General features: G+C 44.3%; 1 protein-coding gene across 11 annotated transcripts in view; it reads right to left on the bottom strand.

Annotated features, from left to right (window-relative positions):
• Ikbkb (inhibitor of nuclear factor kappa B kinase subunit beta) overlaps nucleotides 1-19,303 on the bottom strand; it is a 66,996-nt gene extending 47,693 nt beyond the window's left edge. For 4 of the 11 annotated variants that reach the window (XR_002213313.2, XR_012441429.1, XR_012441430.1 and 1 more), the window contains exons 1-5: nucleotides 19,109-19,297; nucleotides 18,668-18,800; nucleotides 8,253-8,347; nucleotides 7,150-7,267; nucleotides 4,540-4,609 (exon numbers count right to left, since the gene is read on the bottom strand). Coding sequence is in view for 7 of the 11 variants with exons in the window: in XM_020179455.2 (XP_020035044.1) it covers nucleotides 4,540-4,609; nucleotides 7,150-7,267; nucleotides 8,253-8,347; nucleotides 18,668-18,772 (388 nt within the window). In the remaining 4 variants the exon portion in view is untranslated. Of the gene's footprint in view, nucleotides 1-4,539; nucleotides 4,610-7,149; nucleotides 7,268-8,252; nucleotides 8,348-18,667; nucleotides 18,801-19,108 lie in introns of those variants that run through there. The other 7 variants (XR_012441431.1, XM_074054583.1, XM_020179456.2 and 4 more) reach the window with 5 other exon arrangements.
• Between the last annotated feature and the right edge of the window lie 3,241 nt (nucleotides 19,304-22,544).

Raw genomic sequence — 22,544 nt, forward strand, 5'->3', positions numbered from 1 at the left:
AAGCAGATAGCACGGTTGGGACAGCTGAGTGGACCTCAATGACATTCTAGGGCAACCATTCTGAAGTTCAGCTACCTGAGTAGTGAAATTGAATGGATGGGGTAAAAGGGACCTTAGAGATCACTTTGAGGCCCAAATCCCTCACTTTAAAGTTGAAGACACCCAGGCTAAGAAGGATTCATGCCTTATACAAGGTTATAGAGCTGGTAAAGAGGAGAGGCCAGGACTGAAAGTCAGTTGTCTCCCCTTTTGTTATTAATATTAAATTTATTTATCTGGTTATTTATACTTTCCAATACACTTTCTATAGAGGTGATCTAAAGTCAAGAAATAATCTTTTGTTACAACCAACAGTAGAACCAAACCGATATATTCAATAAAACAAGCAAGAAAATAGGGAAACACTAAACAGAGTATTCAATTTTCCAATTCCTCAGATGGAGCTCTCTGCTGCAAGCCAGAGAGCTGTGAGACCTCCTTGCACCTGCCTGTTGAGCACTTGATGCCTGCTAGGGACAGAGCAGACAGGAGTGGAGACAGGGATGAAGGAATAAACACAAAGATGTCAGCAGGGGTTCCTGAAGGCCCAGAGGACAAGATAGTGCTAATGATTTGGTCCCCAGCCTGTGGCACTACTGGAAAGTAACAGAACCTTTTAAGAAGTAGGAACTAATGAGAGGTCTTCCAGTCATTGCATGTGTTCTGAAGGGTTACTGGGACCCATAGTCCCTTCCTCTTCCTCTCTTTCTGTTTTGCACCCTAGTCATGAGGTGAGCTGCTTTGCCCTGCCATGAGCTCCCCCACCAGGATGTGCTGCCTCATCACAGGCCCAAAGCAAAGGGCTAAACAACCATGGTCTATAACTTAGAAAACTTGTGAGACTATATGAACCTTTTTTCTTCAAAAGGTTCTCATACCTATAATCCCAGCTACTCTGGAGGCAGAGATCAGAAGAATCATGATTTGAGGATTGCAAGACGCCATCTCAACTAGTAGCTGGGTGTGGTGGCACACATATATTATCCTAGCTATTTGAGAAGCCTTAGGTAGAAGGATCACAGTCTGACACTGTCCTGAACAAAACACAAGACCCTACGTGAAAAACAACAAAAAAACAGGCTGAGATGTGACTCAAATGGAAGGATGCTTGCCTTGAGTTCAAAGTCCAATACTGAGAGTCTTTGCTCCCATTTCCTGTGTAAGGAACAGGAAATGCTTCTCTCTCTCTTTTCTCCCCACTGTTCCTCTCCTAATAAACTTTACTGTTACTTTTACTAAAACCAAAAACAAAAAAAACTCCAGTACTGCACCCCACCAAAAAAGAAAAAAAAAAAAAAGATTATCTCAGTTATTTGTTACTTACCAGCTGACTAACAACAAGATCAGTCACCACTGTAAACCAGCCACCTGGCCCATCAAGGGAGACTGACATCAATCTAAGATCCAATAGGGCCCTGGCATTTACACAAATGGCCCCAGTCTGTCTAGCTGGCCTGGGCCTGGCCAACCCCCCTACCCTGCTGGGGTGGTGAAGAGTGCTGCCATCTGCCCCTCAGTTCTGATGGCTTAGGACTTTGCTCCTCCACCAGCAGAAGGAAACACACTCCAACATTTTTCAAAGCATAATGAGCAAATCTGTTTAAATAGAGTTCATTTGCATGTAACTTCCCTGTGCTATTTTAGGATCCCATTATGTAGAAGTCCAAACCATTTCCAGCTGCCTTCACACCTGTCCCGGGATCTCTTGCCAGCATAAAGCAATGACCTAACAGGCTTTCCCTGGCAAGGAGACAGGTGCTCCCCCATGTTCTTGTCAGGCATCTTCTGGTTTTCTCATGAGTACTCTGCAATGTCTTCTTGGCAATTTAAAATTCACAAGAAAAATCCTACCTGCGTCTATCTTTCTTTTTCAAAGCATTTTTGTTAGCATATATTAGTTGTACAGGGGGGATTCATTGTGACATTTCTGTATATGCTTATAATGCATCTTGGTTAGGTTCACCCCAACCTGTGTCTTATCTTAATGCTCCTCTGAGTGGGGATCTCTGGGAGGCTAGAGGCACAGAAGAGATTAGGGGCAAACACATATGATACAGAAGAGAAGGCAATGGATCTGAACAAGTCAACCAGACATTCAGGAATGGTGAAGGCAATTTCAACAAAGCCAATGTGCAGCCAGGACTTTCAACAAATTGAAAAAGAATACGCTCAGGAAACATTTCAAAATATGAGTTATGTTAGCTGAGCTGCTCTAAGTAAAGCTTTTGAACTCCGACTCAGTCATGAGAGTCTTGAAAAGGGAATAAATCTGATAGATCTTGTATACAAATGAAAAATGGGAATAAAAGTGAAATACAGGCTGGCAGAGTGGCTCAAGCGCTAAGAGCACGTGTCTAACAAGTATGCTGAGTTCAAAACCCAGTGAGACACACACACACACACACACACACACACACACACACACACACCTTCAATAAATATAAAAGTCACCACACAAGTCAATGGTAATTGGATTCAAAATGCACCCAGACCAAAAGACTCTGCAATCAGTGGAGGTATTATTAATATTAGTAGACAATTACTTAAGCAAGTAAAATATATGAGGCAGTAGACAGATATATGTACTTGAGTCAATAATTTAAAGATCACTTAAGCAGGGAGGACTGTACTGGGGAGTTGGATTCAGGGCTTTACCTTTGCTAGGCAGGCAGTCTACCACTTGAGCCATTCCGCCAGCCCTTTGTGCATTGGTTATTTTTGAGACAGGGTCTCACTTGATGCCCAGGCAGACCTGGACTGCAATCTTATTTGTGTTTCCCAGCATAGCTAAAATGACAGGTGCGTTGCACTCCACAGCACCCAACCACTGATTGAGATGGGGGTCTTGTGAACTTTTTGTTGTCCAGACTGGCCTCAAACTGCAATCCTCCCAATCACTGCCTTCCAAGTAACTAGAATTATAGGACTGAGCCACTGTGCTTGACAAAGACTTTTTTAATAACTATTTGCCAAATGCACAATCTAATGAGTAATGAGTTGAAGAAAAACATTTGAGAGAATATCAAAGAAAAATAACTTGATGAAGCTCTAACTAAATAGAAACTAGATAAAATTTGCCAAGATGAACAACAACAAAAAAATACCCAAACTATTAACTTGCTTTCAATCCAATTCAACAGGGAACAAATTAGTAATTTGGCCACTGAGGCAATTATATCAAAATATGGACAGGTAAGCCATGTGACAAAATGTCAAGACTTCTCGACTTCTGGATTAGATCTTCCAGGGGGATAGAGAGGACCCTTCAAGTAGACTCACCTGCAGAGAAATCAGTGGGCTGGTGATGGCTGTCCCCTCATATTAGGTAAAACTGGTGTTAATGTCACTTTGCCTTTAATATGACTCCATCCCAAGGGAAAAGACACAGGATGAAGAGGTAGGTGGATATTTCCTAGACCAGACTGCTTAGATCTTAGCCTTAAGCACGTCATTGCTTGACTTTTTCCCCTTCATTTTGTTTTTGCCTCCCTCTTTCCAAAGAAACAGCAGAAGGAAGAGGCAGACCATGCTTGCCCTCACCCTTGCAAGCCAGGACTTAGAGAACACAGCTGTACAAATGTAGCAGATGTTAACCACTGGGAAACATAAGGAAAGGGCATGTGGCTTCACTGAATACCTCTTAACTTTCTGTAGTTTGACAATTTGTGTGGGGAAAAAAAAGTTTGAGCAAACAAAAAGTATGTATAGTTTCAAAAGGTTGATGTAGGAAAGGAAGGAAAATGGAGTCATTCCTCAAATCTGGGCACAAATATTCAAAGATAAACGCTGGCTAATTCACTCTGAGCCTTTGATCTGAAACTATAAATTTGCACCAATAACCGTGAATATTATTTAAGAAAAAAAAGTCCTAAGCAAGCCGCTGTGGTACTTTTGGTGTCTGCTTTCCCAGGCCAGAGCCAAGGCTGGCTCAGAGCCCCATCTCTATTTCCCCTGGAGTAGTCCCCAGCACCTAGCAGACACCACGCACTTCTGTGGACTGCCACGTCTTCTCCCCAAAACTAGCCTGGCCTTCTCAAAGAGTGCCACAGACACCCTCATCTGAGGACAATAACAGTACCAAAGGATTAAACAAGGGCAAGTTTTCCTAAGCTTGTGGTTGGCAAACCAACCGTCATGGGAGTGGAAAATTTTGCTGTCAAGGGATGAAGTTCATTCAAATGATGACCTGTTCCATTGCTGGCCATTCCAGGAAAGCAGGGAGGGGAGCTTTTGAATGGAAAAGGAAATCTGTCCCTCTACATACATCACACTTCACTTCATGACTTGGTCAGGAAGGAAAGAAAATCTATTTGAGTTCAGCGCCTGCCTGACTAGCCCCTTGCTGACCTCCCCCATGCCACCGGGCCCCTCCTCACCCCATTCCACCCACTGTAGAAACCAGAGGACCAATATAGCTCCCTCTGTACTCTGCAAGGACTCCCAGGGGCACCACACGCACTTCCTAAAGGGCACGGCCTGGCTTCCAGGGCTGGGACTTACCAATGTCATTCAGCAGGGTGAGGATCGCTCCTTCCCGCAGGCCACAACAGTTCTCAAACTGGTTCAGATACTGTCAGGAAGTTGAAAAGAAGTGTCATTGTGGATGGTCACAAACCACTGAGAAGCCCAGCGGCATCTTCTTCCAGCCAGTCATGAATGCTACCACTGGCCCTGGGCTTTGGGGGACGTGTGTAGAGGAAGCTGGGGCAGTGGAGGTGAGGCAGCACCTCACATACTTGCAGTGCTGGCCCTCACACAAGTGTGTGAGTCACCCTCAGATGAGGAACTGTCAAGCCTCACTGGCTAATGCAGTTCAGGAGAGGATGGAGTCTAAGCTCAGTGGCAACCAGCTTTACTCAGGAGAGTCCTGCAGATGGGACAGGACTCATGGAAAACCACCCTCTGACCACTTCCCTGATATGGCCATGCCATGAAAGGTGATGAAACTACATTAAATGAACATTTAATATGTTTATGAGCTCTGCATGATCCTACCTATATCATTTCCCTGAATCCCACTGTTCCCACGACTGAAGGGCTGCAGTTTCCTTAGATGTGAGGAAACTGAGATTGAGGGAGGCCAACATCTGACACCACACAGATAAGAGGTAAGGCTGGAAGGTGAAGCCAAGCCAAGCATGTACCCCTCTGCCCACCCTGCCCCTCAACTTACCAAGGGGCTTACCATGCTCCTGGAAGTCAGCCTTGAATAAAGACAAAGAGAAAGTAACTTCCCAACTGGAGCTTAGGGTCATTAGTTTATATTCATGACACTCCCGGGTTTGTTTACTGTTTTGTACTGGGTTTTTCTTTTTGAGATGATATATCACTGTGTTGCCTAAGCTGGTCTCAAATTCTTAGGCTCAAGCGATTCTCCTGCCTCAGCCCCTGAGTAGCCTGTCCCATGCCCAACTGACTTAACTCTTAAAATCAATTCTGAGTGTAACATTTGCTTATATGCTGGCCAAGCTTGTCTCTGTATTCATGAGTGTAAATGTTAAACTCTTCAGAAGAGAGAAGGACAAGCTGCTTTATTTGGAAACAACAACTCATAAGAGCTCTGAGCAGCACTCCCCCTCCTCCCTTCCCACTCCAGATGACAGCAGGGACAAAGGCTCTTTAAGACAGGATTGTCTCCGACCTCCCCTAGACCATTCTGCAGCCCATGCCAGGGCGGTCATATGAAATTTCTGCTTGCCTCATCTTCTTCCCTACCTCATTGACTCTTTGCTGCCTTGAAGGCTAAGTGAAGGCTCCACTGCTAACTCCCAGGCCTTCCATAATCTTGCCACACCCTCCTATTCCCCCGCAGTCCTCTAAGAACTCTCCACTTGGTGACAGCAGCATGGCTTTACCTCCACAGCCACAGCTAATAACTGGAAGACTATCAAAAGGTTAGGAAAATACAGGAGAATCAAAGTGCCGTCAGACTCCCCATTTCTCATGGGTTATCAGTCCTATTCATGGGTCATATCAGGGATGGTATTCACATCCGGCCCTGACTTGCACCACTCCCAGGACATGCCACCTCCAAGGCGGAAGAGTCACTCACACAAACCAACCATCATGGAAACTTTCCTTTTATAAAGTAAGATGAAAAGTCCAGAAGAGTACTGAGTACAGGACATGACATGAACCTGGGAAACTGCCATATAAAGACAGAATGAATAAGTAGGCACCCTCCACCGTGAGCACCACAAATCATGGACCTCCTAAAGTGAAGAGCTGAAAGAAGCTGTAAAGAACAGATAAAAACAACTTTTTTTGTCAGAACTTTGATTTTTTTCCTAATACCATACGGCATTACCCAGTTTCACAAGTGGAGAGGTACCTGCAGCTGGGTTTATATGGGTTATGATCCAAGCTCTACCACTGTAGCTATGTAAGACTGGGTCCTCAGTCTAACCTCTCTGAACCAAAATGTTCATCTATAATGCAGAAATCCTATCATGGGGCTACTGAAAACCACAAATGGGGTGCATGCAACGCAGGTGCATCTGGAGGTGCACACAGAACTGTCACTAGGACTAGGAGGGGTGCCATAACCCACCTTCCAGTGTGGATTTGGGGTAATAGAAAGTACCAGAGTGAGAAGGAAGAAGGCAAAGGTGGCAGGTGAGTAGTGGAGGCTTGGAAACTACAGCAAGTTCCCTGGTAACTAAGTAGCACCCTTCCTGCTACACTTGGTGACTGTGCAGTGCTGTCAAATCTGCAGAGAAAGTCCTCCTCATAAGGACAGCAACGATACTGGTCATGTAAGCCTGTAGTGCCCTAATATGAAAGGAAGGAGACGTTTGTGTTGGAACTCATTCAGCTTCTCCTTGTAGTCCAGGATCTGGGGATGACTTTCCTTGTCATTTTAGTGACCACACTGCATACAGAGCCTCTCCCTAACTTTCTTGGGAGGGACTTCTGATTCAATCTCTTGATTCACACACATGTCACCCCCAAGGGGGCACAGAAGAGGGATTTGGGAAGGTGAAGTAGGCCACTGAAGTCATTGTGACCCCAGCTTCCTGGTGGTACCAGTGAAAGGCCACCTCACTCCTCTCTTTCTGGTGTTCCAGCCCTGCCCAGATGGGCTTGTGCCTGACATCAGGGAAGCCTCACCTTCCGGAGATCTCCACCTTGGCAGTACTCCATGGCCAACAGGGGCAAGTCGTTGGGTGCCAAGTTCTGCATCCCTTCAGGGACATCCCGGGCGGCTACCACATTGGGGTGGCTTAACCTAGGAAGGAGGGAAACCAATGAGAGAACAACCCAAGATTCACCTCAAACCCATTCCCCACCTCTGTGTCTCAGCCACATTCACCTTCCAACAAAGGCCAGGAATATCCAGGGCCTCAGAAGTAAACAGAGGAAGGGGGGGCCAGGAACAGGAGGCTTACTTCAATGCCTGGGTCTGTAGGTATCCACCTATAGCCCTACTTTCAGCACTCTAAATTCAAACACCCTGAAAGTGCATCATGTGCCACTTAATTTTCTTTACAGTACCCCATTTTGTCCTCAGTGTACTGCAAAACTGCTTCTTATATCAGAGAAAACATGGAATTTCAACCTCACACCATCTGGGGTGGGGATGACTATTGCAGGCATGTGGGCGCACAATGGTGAGGCCTGCTTTTTCATCTTTTTAAGAGGTTAGCAGAGGGGGCGTCTGTTTGCTCCTTCTGGGTTGATTCTTACAGCGCTTACCTACAGGCCCTATTAGCTTGAAGGAAGCATCCACCTAGGAGGGACGGACCCTGCCTCCACACTGGAGGAATAAATATCCACAGTGGCAGACAGCAGTGGAGAGTCACATGCCACCATGGAATTGGAAGCATGGGGGAAAGATTTTTTCTGACAAAGGAAAATTTAACATGATGATTACTTATTTTATTTTTGAGATAGGGTCTTGCTATTTTGCCCAGGCTGGTCTCAAACTCCTGGGCTCTTGAGTAGCTGGGACTACAGGCACACACCGCATACCTGGCTGTAATGAATATTTTAAATTATTTAATATAACAAATAAAATTGACAACAAGGCTTGGTGTAATTTTTAAATGCTATTCCTCTAGAAGTCTCTGGATAGCCTGGCTTGGTTTCCTGATGGAGGAACAAGACTTATGATCCTCCTTTCTAGGCACAGCAGGTAGGGCCAGTGCTGTGGGGTTCATTTCAGCACCTCTTGGATCCATGGCAGCAATCACAGCTATGTGCCAGGCCCTCACCTCCTCATGATCTGGATCTCCAGGCACCAGCGATCTCGGTTCCGTGGGCTGAGCTCCTGCCGGCATTGCTTGATTGCAATCTGCTCACCTGTCTCCTGTGGGAAGGGCACAGTGCAGATCAGCAGATAGAACAACCAAACATGTGACCACATCTTGGTTCTTGGAGGCCCCCTAGGTCTCTCTGCCCCAGTCTGGCTGCTCTCTCCACCATCCCCATCTCTCAGCCTGCCTGTTCCTGCCTCATCCACCCATCTAGAGTCTAGATACTTCAAGCCTTGCTCCGTCCCCTCCTCCTCCATGAACTCCCAGAGGGATTTCTACTTCTCTCTCCCAGCTCTCGCTGCTGCTGTATCAGTTTAAACCATGACACTGCTGGCATTTGACCAGTGTTCCCAAATAGTTCAATCTAATACTTAATGCCACATTGAGTTTCTCTATTGTTTCATGTAATAGTTCTATTTAGAGAGACTACAAGAATACAATAATCAACAGAATTCAGGCCCACTCCAATTCCAATTGCCTTTTGTGACCTGGGCAAACCACTGACTGACTGATGCATACACTATCTTCATCTGTAAAACAGAAATAATGACACCCCATCACATATACCTTTCATTGTTGTCATGAATGAACACTAGCAGTGTCAGCCCTTAGCAGATGTTTGCTGACCCTATGAAGGGACAACCCATGTCAGAATGCAAGTACCTCTGCCTTTAAGATCCTTCAAAGCTTGGCTCCACCCTGCCTGCCCATCCACTCTCCCCTAGTTTGGGCATCTGACACTGAAGCTAGATGAGACCACAGTCCTGTGCCCTGTAACAGGTAATTCCTTCACTGTACCCACCTGCCAGCAACTTATTTTCTATAGGATAATAGAGGTTTGGCTTTTTTCCCCCTCTTGGTTTAATTATAGGTATGTCTGTATCCATGGGCTCAGGCCTCTACACTAGTAACCAGCACAATGTCCTCCACTGTGGTTTCTTGCACAGGAGAGAAACCTATTGGTCAATAGGTTTTGTTTGTGACTAAATAACTGAGTAGCTGGTTCCTCAGGTCAACTCATCTCTCTTCATTTGTGCACTGAGGAGACCAAGGGGGGTAAAGAACAGCAGTGCTTCAAGCTGCAGTCTGGAAGCTGACCCCATCACCAGTAAACAAGTTGACCTTTGCCAACACCCTGTGTGTTCTGTGCACTTGCAGAGCCTCCTAATTCAGCACATGGAGAAGGCACAGGGTGGGAGAGCAGATGCAACAATAAGATCTACAAAGCTGTATAAAAATTCTACAGATTTTACACCTTAAAATACATTTTTTTTCAGTACTGGGGCTTAATCTCAGGGCCTACACCTTGCTTGAGTCACTGCACCAGACCTTTTTTGTGATTGGTTTTTTGAGATAGGTAGGGTCTCCAGGCTGGCTTCAAACCAAGATCCTCCTGATCTCTGCCTCCTGAGTAGCTAGGATTACAGGTGTGAGACACCAGCACCTGGCTTAAAAAACACTGATATTTATACATAAGTTTTCTGTTTCCATGCATAAAAGACAAAGAATTCTCCAAGGACCTTCAAAATCAACTACAATCAATAGAGCTAATACTGTTGGTCCCTGTGAAGAATATCCCAGAAGCCCTGACAGATCATTTTCTATGAAAATGCATACTAAAAAAGATCCTAAATCTTGTACTATTCATATGGTATTGAGTGGGACTTAAAAAGACATGGAGAGGACTGTGGCGAAACCTCCCAGAGTGCATGCGGCTGTCCTTAAGACTGTCCAACTGCACTACAGCCTCACTTTTACCATACTGTCCAAAATCCCCACAGGACCAGGACCTAACCGGTAAGAAAGGGAAATGGAAATCTCTAAATACAACTAGAAGTTGTATAATAAGATCACTGACTATGGGGACTATGGGTCAATAAACTAATCCTAAAACTGACATTTAAGAATTAAAAGCTTCAGAAATAAGGAGGAAGAATCTTTTGACCATTTCTGCTCCAACACCAGACAACAGATAATACCACGCCTCTAAAACACTCTCAGAAGCTGCTTTTATCAAAGCCCAATATTTGCTTAAGCTCTCCAAAATGCAGTTACTTCACCTGCCTACGTCTTTGTAACATCTCTGCTGAGATATAATTCATGCAGCATACAGGAAATATACAGTGCAATGATTTTGGTGTCCTCAAGAGTTGTGCAACCAAAATCACATGTTCACCATCCCCCCAACATAACCCAATTTCCATAGCAGACACTCTTCATTTTCTACCCTTAACAACCAACAATCTAGGCCACAGATTTGCCTATTCCAGACATTTCATATAGGTGGAGTCATACAGAACATGGGCTTTTGAGACAGGTCTCTCTCATTTAGCACAATGCTTCCAAGGTTTATTCACACTGTAGCCACATGTCCACTTTTGTGGCCTCCTCACTGCAGCCTGTGGTAGCAGGTGTGGTGAATTAGGCTCTGCTCTGAGTATCATTCTCTTTTCTTTGTCTACTAGAAACCTGATATTTGGCCTGGATTCTGCAGCTCTCTCTGAAGAAGAGATGACTTTTAAAAAAAAGAAAAAAAGAAAACGTCAGCAGAGATATGTTCTTTTCTGGAGTCTCTAAAAGAGAGAATCCATTTCCTTACCTTTTGCAGCTTCTAGAGCCTGTCCATATTCCTTTGCAGCTTCTAGAACCTTCCCATATTCCTTTCCAGCTTCTAGAGCCTGCCCATATTCCTTGACTCCTTGCCTTTTATATCACTCTCAAATCCAGACGTGGCCAGTTATAGATTTCCTGTCTGGTATCACTCTGATATTGACTGTCCTGCCTCCCTTTTCTGTTTTTAGGACCCCTGAGATTACACTGGGCCCACCCAGATAATCCAGAACACCCTCCCTACCTGAGAACAACAATTAGCAACCTCAAATTCATCTTCAAATCTTCTTGCTCCTCTCTGCCATGCAAGCTCACACTTTCACAGTACAGAAAATTAGGACACAGATATCTTTGGTGGAGAGGACATTATTCTGTCTACACAAATAGTATGCTTCCTTCATAAAATTCAACAGATAATCAGACTCAAAGGTGGATTTAAGTGATTTAGGTAATCTGTCAGGCCATATACTGGATAACTCCAGTCTTTTACCCAACACAAACGTTGGACCTAACACACAGCTGTCACCTGGCCCAACCCAGAAGTCAGGAATAGATTTTTATATTGAAAGTTGACATTGAAGAGTAATGATTTGAGAATATTTTAAATGTACAAAATTCAAACTAAAAAGAAGGAACTAAGAAGTCTTGTAATAACTTTCTCTTTCTGGACAACTCACCTTAGCCCTACCGTTGAGGGGAAATCCTAACTTTGTATGCTGAGGAATGTCTGAGATAGAAACAGACACATGAATTTTTTCCTTGCACGTCTACTTCTAAGAAGTATTCAAAAACCTTCCAATTTTTCCATGAGTAATGTTTCATTTGAAACAGAAATCCAAACAGATTGACTTTGTTACTAAAAACACTCCTGCTCTAGAAAGCAAAATTCAATTGGGGGCAAAGAAACAGCTGATAAATACTGGTTTGAAAGCCTGGGGAGTTTGTTCATCAGCAGCCAGGAAACTGAAACAGCAGTGAGTGACGTTCATTTTGCCTGGAAGCCCCTAGATTGAGTTCAGGGTTCCATGGAAACCCAGGCTTAGCTGGAAGCACCTTGTTAGTAACCAACTCTCTAAGAAGTGGACTCCTTATGTGGGACAAAATTTTGGTTTGTAATCTTAATAAATAACGAAAGGGACCAACAGTGTTATCTATATTGAGTGGTTGACTTCGAAGGTCCTTAAGAGTTTGCAATTCTTTGCTTTTCATATGTGAAAACATAAACCTGTACATAAACCTGAGTGTATTATAAAGTATAAAGATGGGGAGGGAGACATATCCTCAGACTTCTGATGGTCATCAAAAGGTGTCTAGGCAGAAGCAAGCTGGAGGGCAGGTATACATGGGAAAGAGAAAGGGCTGCCAAGCTTCCACAGTAAGCCTCTTAAGAGCCAGGGGAACCTCACAAAAAGCCAAGAGTTCCACTTAGAACCTCAGCCCAGACAGCCGATACTTGTTATCATGGCAACCACCCAACTAGCCAGAGTGGCACAGCGGATAATCAGTAACAATCCCTTTACTCCTTTGCAACACTGTTCCCCAAGATAAATGTTTCAGAAAGAAGATGCAAAGCTGGACCCAGAGCCATACTGCATGGGTGGGACCCAGGCCAGAGAGTCAAACGATCCAGGGTCTGGCTGCAGCTTCATCCCTGACTCAATAGGTAATGGACACACCCTTTCCCTAGACACTGGCCATTCCACACTTAGGGACTACAACAAGTCCATCCTTCTTCTTGTGCAGACACCCAATGGCAGGACAGACTCCAATCTTGCCCACAGGAGCCAGTAGCATGGGCCCAGGAGACAAATGTGTAACTCCTTCCTTCACCAGGTAAATGTATGGTGTAGAGCTCATTTTGTAAGCCTGTGGATCTTTACCCATAGATGGAGATGGCAAGTCCTAACTCCTTCCACTGATGCCAATTTTTAAAATGAAATGTGGCATCTGATCCATAGTGAGTCTTGGATAAACTACAATGCTATCATCTCCTTTCTTTGGCCCAATGTAGATGTTGCTCCACCACTTGAATCATCTTCTTTTCCTGTCAGGCCATCTAAACTCTACCTCTTTTGAGATGGAACTAAAGTTCCCTCTCTTCCCTTGCCTAGGAGCATTCAAAAGAGATAATGTGGGCACAACACCTGGCACAGCTGGCACATGGCACTCCCACTTACATTTAGACTTACTCGATATATTTTAAGTATTCATTTTATTGCCTCAATTACAGTGCAAACACATTAAAAATAGGGTCACAGGGTCTTCTCTGTGTTCTCCTTCATCTCTGATGAAGCTTTGGCTCATGCCCAATAAACCTTTAGTGAACTGACTGATGAGATCAGAGTTTTAGGACTTCAAAACACACAGATAAGCCCAAGTGAGCTTAGTCTTATCCAGTAAAGGTTAGCACTACTTCATAAGAAGGAGAATTGATAATACCTTGCCTTATAACAGTCAGTGCACTTATTACCTCCTCCATCCTCACAAGTATCCTACAGAACAGAAGGCAGCACTGCCCAGCCTCTTTCATATCAAAGCACATGGAAAATGTGGTTATTTGTAAGACAGCCGGAAATGTTTCCAGATGCTTCCAGAGGTCAGTTGCTCCATGTCCTGCAAATCATATTCAGGATCCACAGCTGAGAGTATCTTAGAAACTGCGTAATACATGTGAGAAGTCATGACCCAAGTCCAAGTATTTGACAAGTGACAGAGTTGAGATTGTGTGATTGTAAGCTATATTTCCTTTATTCTCAAAAGGTGTCCCAAACTGAGGTCACTGGAGCAACCTCTGCTCCTTCTTTCTTGGTATTTAACAAAGGTCTTCCTGAAAACATCCACCTATCTAAACTATACTGACAAATGGTTTGTGCTGAGCTTGGGCTGGAGATGTAAGGGCATACGGCTACAGCAAGGACTGCCATGCCTACACTTCATAGGAGAATCAGAAAACCTGGAGGAACAGTGGTTCCGTCATTTGTCACACAGTCACCAGGAAATATAGGTTGAATGTCCCTTATTCAAGATGCTTGGAAGCAGAAGTATTTCAGATTTTGAATGTTTGGGGATTTTGGAATACTTACATATACGTGAAATACCTTGGGGATGGGACCCAGGTCTAAACATGAAATTCATATATACTTTATACACATGCCTGAAAGTAATTTTATATAAAGTTTTTAGTGTACCTGGGATTTGACTGTGACCCACATAAGGCCAGGTGTGGAATATTCCATTTGGAGTGTAATGTTGGTGCTCAAAATGCTTCAGATCTTGGAGCACTGGATTAAGAATGCTCAACCCACACTCATTTTAGAGTTCTTTTATTCAACAAGACTTAGGTGTTTTGTCCTCCAAAGAAGTTTTCCCTTAGTGTTTCAAAATGGTTTTGGATTAACTATGGAGAACAAAGGATTACTTATAAAATATTGGGAATGTTCTGGGTTGTTCTTAACCCTGTCCTCTACCTGGAGAGGTAACCACAGAGGAGAGAGGATGATTGAGATGTGTACAGATAGAGTTCTAATGATTCCTGTAGTTACTTAACCTCTCTTTGCTTCAGTTTCCTCAACTATAAAATAGAAACAAACAATAGTACTTCCTTTGAGATTATTGTAAAAACTGGAAATAAAACATCTAAAATAGGACTGGGGATAGACAGAGCTCAGTGATAGAGTGCTTGCCTAGTATCCAGGGTTCAATCCCTAGCACTGCAAAAAACAAAATGGAACAAACAATAACAAAAAAAAGGATGTAGAATAAAAGATACCTAGCCCAATGCTGGCATGCAGTAGGCACTTAATAAATGATGAGCCTGGTTCTTAGGCACACTTCTCTGACTGGAGGATTCCAACGTTAGGCTCTTTAAAGTAGTTTCTCCTGTAATAACTAGAAATAGTCTCTTGCTTGTAGACAAGACAAACCACACAGAGTAGTAGGAAAATGTACATTAGCCATAAGCACTAGGCTTAACTAGAGTTAAGTAACCAACTACTGTATCTCAGCTGCATTCTTTCAAAGGCTTTAAATGGAAGTGCATCCAACAGGCAGCATGCTGCACATCTTCTTATCTTGAACAATGATTAAAAGCTTCTGCTAAGAACTGAAGGTAGCCCTCAGGATTTCCCAAACTAAGGAACAGCGTGAAGACTGGAGAGTTTCCTGAACTAGGCGAGCATCGCTAAGTATTTGTCAACATTCACCTCCTCCATTTCCTCCCATTCCATATCCTGTTCATTTTACTAGCAAGTATCTCTTAAACCTACCCACTTCTCCCCAATACCACCACCATCAGCCAGTCCAATTTCTGTGTACTACTCTAAGAGCTTCATAACTGTTCTCCCTGCATCACTTGCTCAAGACCAATATGTCCACAGCCCAGCCCAAGAGCTTGATAGATAGCAGTTAGACATAAGCAGTAGCCACAGAGGAAGAAAATCATTGTAAATAAACTTCCCAACCCACAAATGACCAGTCTGTGAAGATCAAAGAAATCCAGGGGATATATCACAGGATGCTTTGAAATCTAATGACACTCAACCAAATCTTAACCCTAAACATCAGCTAGCCCAAGAACTGGGAGTTTCACACAGGTAATCTCTTTAAAAAGACAAAGATCCAGGCCCAAGAGCTGCACCCGAGGCATCAGATAGACCAGGAACTGAGCTGAACGTTTCACACAGGTAATCTCTATCAAATAGATAAAGGACTGAGAATTTCACGAGAGTAATTGAATTTGATAAGATAAAGACCCAGCCCAGGAATCCATTCTAGGGATCAGATGGACCTGGGGCTGAATATTTCTCAATAAATATTCCAGCTCCAAATGCTGATACCGTCATGTCACTCTAAAGATGACTCACTCTCAGGCTATTGAAAATGTTTTCCTTTCCTAGTAAACTTTGCTATCATTTTCACTATTTTTTGCATCTTGCTTTAGCAAGAGCCTCTTGTTCAACTGTTGATGGCTTGAAATTAGCCACGGTAGGAATAAGTTAGTCCTGGTTAACAGATTTCCAATCTGTTCTGCAGTCAGGATCGGCCTCCCTTCAACATTGTCCTCTCCTCCCTCTAAGCACCAAAAGAAAACCTTCACAGTTTAACTGCCTGCCTTTGCGCACAAGCCTCCCAGGTACTCCTCCAGTCCCAATGGTTTCAGTACCACCCACTTGAACAGCCACTTCCTTGGGGAAAGCCTCCCTACCCCCTAATATAAGGTCTCACTGCACTGGGTCTTCTCCTGAGAGGCACTTATCACAGCTGGGAATGTACACTTATAATTAGTTGATTGATGGCTCTTTTTCTTCTCCAGTCCATTTAAGTCACCATTCTACCTGTTAATGAATAATGATTTTGTGTACCAAACAAATGCATAACACAAGATTTTCATTATGAGGAAACAGAAAGCAATCAAAAGCCTGATCCACACCTGGTTGACTACGACCTGAGAGTCCTGAATAAAACTCCTCCACATAGACAACCTAGGAGGCATGCCAAATTAGTAAAGAAAAGGAACTCCATGGAGAAACAAATTCTCAGGGAATGAAGTAGTCCCTGAAAGGTTTATACAGGAGGTGGCCTGGAGCTGGTCCTGCAAGAACAGGCAGAATTTACGTAAAGGAGAGGGAGATGGAGGCTGATCCAAGATGGGGCTCAACAGATCAAACTGTCAGAAGCCAACAGGAAACTAGACAGGCTGGGTGTGGACAGACCAGAGAGGTGCCTCAAATGGCAGGAGGAATAATCTGGCTTTGGGTTTTTTTTTTTTTTAAATAAGCAAATTAGATAGGCGGGAGTGGCTCACACCTGTAATCCTAGCTACTCCAGAGGCAGAGATCAGGAGGATTTCGGTTCAAAGCCAGCCCAGAGAAATAGTTTGGGAGCCCCTACCTCAAAAAAACCCATCACCAAAAAAAGGGCTGGCAGAGACTCTCAAGTAGTAAGAGCGCCTGCCTAGTGAGTGTGAAACTCTGAGGTCAAACTCCAGCACCACAAAATAAATAAATAAATAAATGCAAATTAAGGCTTTGAAAAGGAGAAAGAACGGGGAAGTAGTAAATCTAGAGAATATACTGTATATACATGTATACACACACACATATTCTTAGGCCCATATCTAGAAAGCCAGAAATAAATTCCATCTGGCAATAGCTTTCCAAGCCCAGAAAGCAGACGGAGGCTATTCTGAGCTAGAGAAGAAAGACACAGGGTACATTTGGACACAACTCTTTTTGAAGGAAACTGTGATGTCTCTAGTTAAATGAACTCTATAAGCACTAGGCTGTCTGACAGCAGCCAAACCAGGTGTATATGAAGCTGTAGAATGATTTGGCCCTTCTGCTTTAATGCTAGGCCTATATTCTGACCAGAACAAATTTAAGGGACATAAATACATTTGTTTTTTGAGACAGGGTCTCACTCTGTAGCCCAGGCTGGCCCAGTTTGGAGATCCTCCTGCCTCTGCCTCCCACATACTGGGATTATAGGTGTGTATAACCGTGCCTAGCAAGGTAGCTATATTTTAAGGCACCCTTAGCTGTACAGCTTGCCGAAATCCTAGTTTCCAACGTTGATATGTGAAACCATCTACAGAACTGTGCTCTGCCCTCCAGCCCTCCCCCACATCCCTCCAAGGGACCTACTATCAGCTCAGAACTGACAGGATTCAGGACATGGCCTACAATGTCCTCCAACTAAATGACTTGGAGGATGGCTGTCTGAAATGACCTTTGGACAAGGCTAGCCATCAGACTTGATGAGCCTCTCCACCCCCTGCAGCCAGGTTCCTGTGATGTGGCTGGCAGGGTGTTTTCCTCCTTAGTCCAGAAAGGTGATCAACAACCTTTAACCAAAATCCAGGTCCTCAAAGACTTTAGTGGGTCTCAATTTTGGGTCAGGAACTTAATAAAATGGCTAAAAACTATTTGGTGCAGAGGTCTCCAAACTTGGGTATATGTTCTCTGAGTGTTGCCCAGACTAGACTCCAAAACAATAACAAAAAGCTGAGCACTCTCTAAGGTCATTTATCAGAGGGTCACATGTCCTGGCTGGTACTCAGGTATCCTAAGCAGAGTGGGTAGTCCATAAGCAGGAGGGTGGATGGGGCCTACAGATGCTGCAAGGTACATGCTGGGCTTAGGCAGAATTACAGACTGTATTATTCACTTTTGGTACAATAACTCTCATATGGAGCACAAGAGACTTAAAGAGATTCCTGTGGAGAACCTCAGCACATATAGCACAAACAAACATAAATGTGGAAGAACTGATATTTCTACTGTAAGAAACTCAGGCACACATAGGACTAAAAACAGCGAGATCTACTCAGAGCCAAATCACTCCAAGATTACAAAAATTATTTGAAATACAGATTTTCATCCATTATCTTAACACTATGCCATTCTCATTTTCATGCATATCTGTATATTTTGTGTGTACAGTACTCCAAAAACTAGTGAGAAGACATCATAATTAATAGTTAAAATACCTTAAATTAATTTTTAGAATATTTATTGTTCTCATCCTTTAAATTTTTCCATCTTTGTATTCTTTAGAACATTTATTGGTATATAGTGTATTACTGCATTATTGAATCTAATGTTGGTAAAGAGGAATGATCTAAAATACGTAATTGGGGCTGACGGCCTATTAAAGAAGTTTTGATGGCCAGCCTAGCAGCCCCAGGCCTCCCCAGGCCCCGCCTCGCTGTCCCACGTGACTAGGGCCAAGCCGCGCCCGCCCCGCCCCGCCGCCCCGGCTCCTACCTGGTTGTGCCAGCGGATGACATTTCCAAATCCCCCTGTCCCAAGTCGCTCTTTCATTTCCCAGGCCCCACATGTCTGGGTTGGTAGGGAAGGTGACCAGCTCATATTGACGCCCCGCTAACTCTGGAAGCAGCTGGGGGGAGGGGACAAAAGGTTAAGGGTAAGAAAAAGTGCAGCTCAGGGGATGGAGAAGGTAAGAGATGCCGTTGCTCTTCACTTCCAGGAAGAGAAGCTGATTCATTTTACTTTCAAGTGTTTTCTTTGACATTTGTCTAGCTTGTTGGGGGCTGGCTCTGAAAGTCAGCCGGGAAGAGCCCCACGGCGCACGCGCGTCCACGGGCTCGCAGCAGAGCCCCCCGGGCCGCCTCACGGTGACACCGCGGCGGACAAAGCCTGGGCCTGGGACTCCACACTTTCCCTGCCCGCCCGCGTGGGACTCACCTGTTGGGGTGTGGCAAAGCGGGGGGCTCTGGCACACCCTGAAGACTTGAAAATGCGGGAATCCCAACCCCGCCAGCCCAGCGCCACTTCCTCAAACACTTCCTGCCCTGACGTCACGCGGCACGTGGGCCGCGGCCGGACGGCTCTTAAAGGGGCCACACCGGGTGCGGCGACCCAGCCACTCCGGTACCTCGCGGGTCCCGACAGCCGGCAGTGGTCGCTGAGGTGAAAGAAGAGCCGATATGACACAAATACGCCCGTGTCCTCCTTACCGGTAACTCCAACCCGCAGCAGCAGCTGGGACCCGGGGATTTCCTCTGCCTGCTCTCCCAGGGTGAACTTGACACTTGCTGTTAACTAGGGGGAATTTCCCCGGCCCCCTAGGATTGATTTAGGGACTATTTACCAGAATTACCTTCCTGTCCGCGGTGCTCCCTTCGTCTGCAGGCTCCTTGGCTCCTTGTCAAGATTCATAAAATCACAGCAATGATCCTCAGAAATGACCATCTCCCCCTCCCCAAAAAAAAGAAAGGAAGAAAGAAAAGGAGAATTCTAGTAAAATCAAACTAAAGGGGAGTTTCAGCTCGGTAATGCTGGGGAAATTGTAAGAGAGGCTCTCTGTCTTGAAAGTCATTGTTCATCTCCTGCCTACCTGGTATTATAATAAGTTCTTCTACCATTGAGTTTCTTAGTTCTGTGGTATTGTATTTTAGTAGCCAAAGGAGGGTGTGTGTGTGTTTGTATATGTCACTCAAACAGGAAAAACCTATTAAAGGAAATCTGAAGATGATAGTTTGTGAAGTTCTTACTTTGCACCAGGCACTATCCTATAGTCTACTTAAAATTTCATTATTGAAGTACCAGGACAACCCTACAAATTAGACAATACCACATTTTGATTGTCCCCACTTCGCAGATAGGAAAACTGATGCACAGCTAGCACAGAAGGAAAGCCTTCATCCCAACAGAGCTACTAAATTGCATGGACTGACTCTCAAGCCCAGGCAGCTGGTTCTCAGACCCACATCCTCAGTACTTCTTTGAAGGTAGCATGGTAAGAAGTTCCAAGGGAGGCACAGGGCAAGTCACTTAACCACTCGCCCAAGCTTCCATTCGCTTTTAAAATAGGCAGTGAATCTGGGTTCAAAGCACAGGCAAAAAGTTTGCAAGCCCCCATCTCAACCAATAACAGCTGGGAGTGGTGGTGTATACCTGTCATCCCAGCTATGGGAGAAGCGTAGAGAGGACTGCAATCCCTGCCAGCCAAACATAAACATGAGGCCCTATTTGAAAAATAATTAAAGAAAAAAGAACTGGGGCATGGCTCAGGAGGTAGAGTACCTGCCTAGCAAGCACTGAATCCAACATCCAGTATCACCAAAAGGAAAAAAAAATAGTAAGATAGTGCAATAGGGGACTTTCCTGCCTCAACAGAGCCCAGGGGTTGACGTTAACTTGTAGGAACATACTTGTCAACCCAAACATAGATTGGTGGTGTCAGGGCTGTGCTAAGCAAAAGGACTGCTCAGTTTTGGGTTTTTTTTTTTTTTTTTTTTTGCATTACTGGGGCATTACAGGGTGTCTCACCCTTGCTAAGCAGACACTCTACCACCTGAGCCACACTGCCAGCCCTTCTTTATTTCTTTTAGGTACTGCCGGAATTGAATCTAGGGTCTAGTGAATGCTAAGCACACACTCTACTACTGGTTTACATACCCAGTCCTTGCTCAGTATTTCTTGATTGCCCTGTAGTCACAACTAAATGGCACACAGCCTCAAAGCACAGAGAAAAAGGAACATAAGTTAATAATCATAAATCACTTAGAAGAATCTAAGTCACTGTAAGTATTCAATAAATGCATTTTTTAATGAAATACATTTATTGAACACCTGTATGTACTGGACAGTCTATTTCCTATATGTTGTCATAAAGTTTCTCTCTAATTCTGTCACCTCTGAAAAGCTCTGGCCTTGGGATATTTAGAGACAGCCACTGACGTACCAAAAGTTTACTCTGTACTAAAGTATTTTAAGAAGTTCTCATTTTGCTCAGATCAAAATAACTTGGTTTCCAACTGGACATAAATCTCTCTGATAAAGTTCTATATTAGTAGGGCTTTTTTTTTTTAAATTAATGATGGTCCAGGAAGGGGCCTCAGTATTTTATCATGTTCCAAGATATTTATCACCCTAAGCCCCACTTTCCCTCCAGATAAGGCCATGTCTACATCACTGCCTGCCTCTGGTTTCTATCTGGAGAGGTGAACAGGCTGTTGACAGATATTTTTCAAATGCAGCAGAAAAAAAAGTTCTTTTTTTTTTTTTCATGCTTTGAGGCTGAGTGTGCTATTTAGCTGTGACTATAAGGTAATCAAATACTGAACAGGCTGGCACAGTAATAGGCATGAATCCAAAAAATATAACCTACATCAGAGGCACTTGGAATCTTCCTGGGGATATAAACATCCACAGAGAGTCATCGAAGGAGGACGCACAAAGACCAGGTAATGTAAAATCGTGCTGCAGAGGCAGTATGGCTCTAGTGATAAGGATAAGGTTTCTAAGCAAAATAAAATCTTGTTCCCAGAGGAAGTCAGAGATAACTATCCTCTTACTCAAGTCTTTTTATGTCATCGGTTGATTGAACTCTGCTCTCTCACCTAGTAAGAGCCAAGTAAAGCAGCACTTAGTTCCTGTGAGTGGGGAAAAGATATTTTCTGCACCATCTGGGAAGAGGGAGCTGACTCATAGTGGGAGAAGCCAATCTCAAAGATAGAAAGGCAATAAAACAGACCACTCTGAATGGGGAGGGCTTCCTAGCCCAAGTCAGGTCTGGTCCAGTGATTCCAGCAACTCTTTCATTCTTGTAAGTTTGTTTGATCCTGGCCCTGGAAAGAGAAGACTCAGCAAGTCAGGTCTTGCTCCTTCAACAAATACTCCTTTGCCAGGAGAGTTGGAAAAACTTGTTTAGTTGGAAGGCATGAAGAAATCTGCCTTTCTTTGGAGGGACTTGGTGGGGAAGGGTCTGGGCTGGTAGGGAGAATGAACTTTGGCAAGATTCTCCCAGCTCAGTTCAGAGCTATCTGCAGAACAGGAAGGAAAGGGAAAGTGGCCAGCTTCTATGTGGCATGGATAATGGTGAAACTTAAAGAAGAGTCAGGCCAGACAGCCCATCATGCCTCAAGCGCCAGATGAAGCACTAAAAGCCAAGGGCTTGAGGCCCTGAGTCACCTTCCCTGAAGGAATGATAGCTAGAAGAGGAAATCACTTTGTAAACATATGTTTACACCCCTATGTTTTATTTCCAGTAAATTCAAACTGAAGAGGAAAGAGTCACCAAAGGCCAGCAGCCCATCCCTTGGCCTTGGTGGCAGGGAGACTGCTAATAAGGTGTGAGTGGGTGTCTGATTTTCCTACTTGGCTGCTATGCTTCTTA

This window comes from Castor canadensis, chromosome 14, assembly GCF_047511655.1.
Source record: "Castor canadensis chromosome 14, mCasCan1.hap1v2, whole genome shotgun sequence".
Classification (NCBI taxonomy): domain Eukaryota; kingdom Metazoa; phylum Chordata; class Mammalia; order Rodentia; family Castoridae; genus Castor; species Castor canadensis.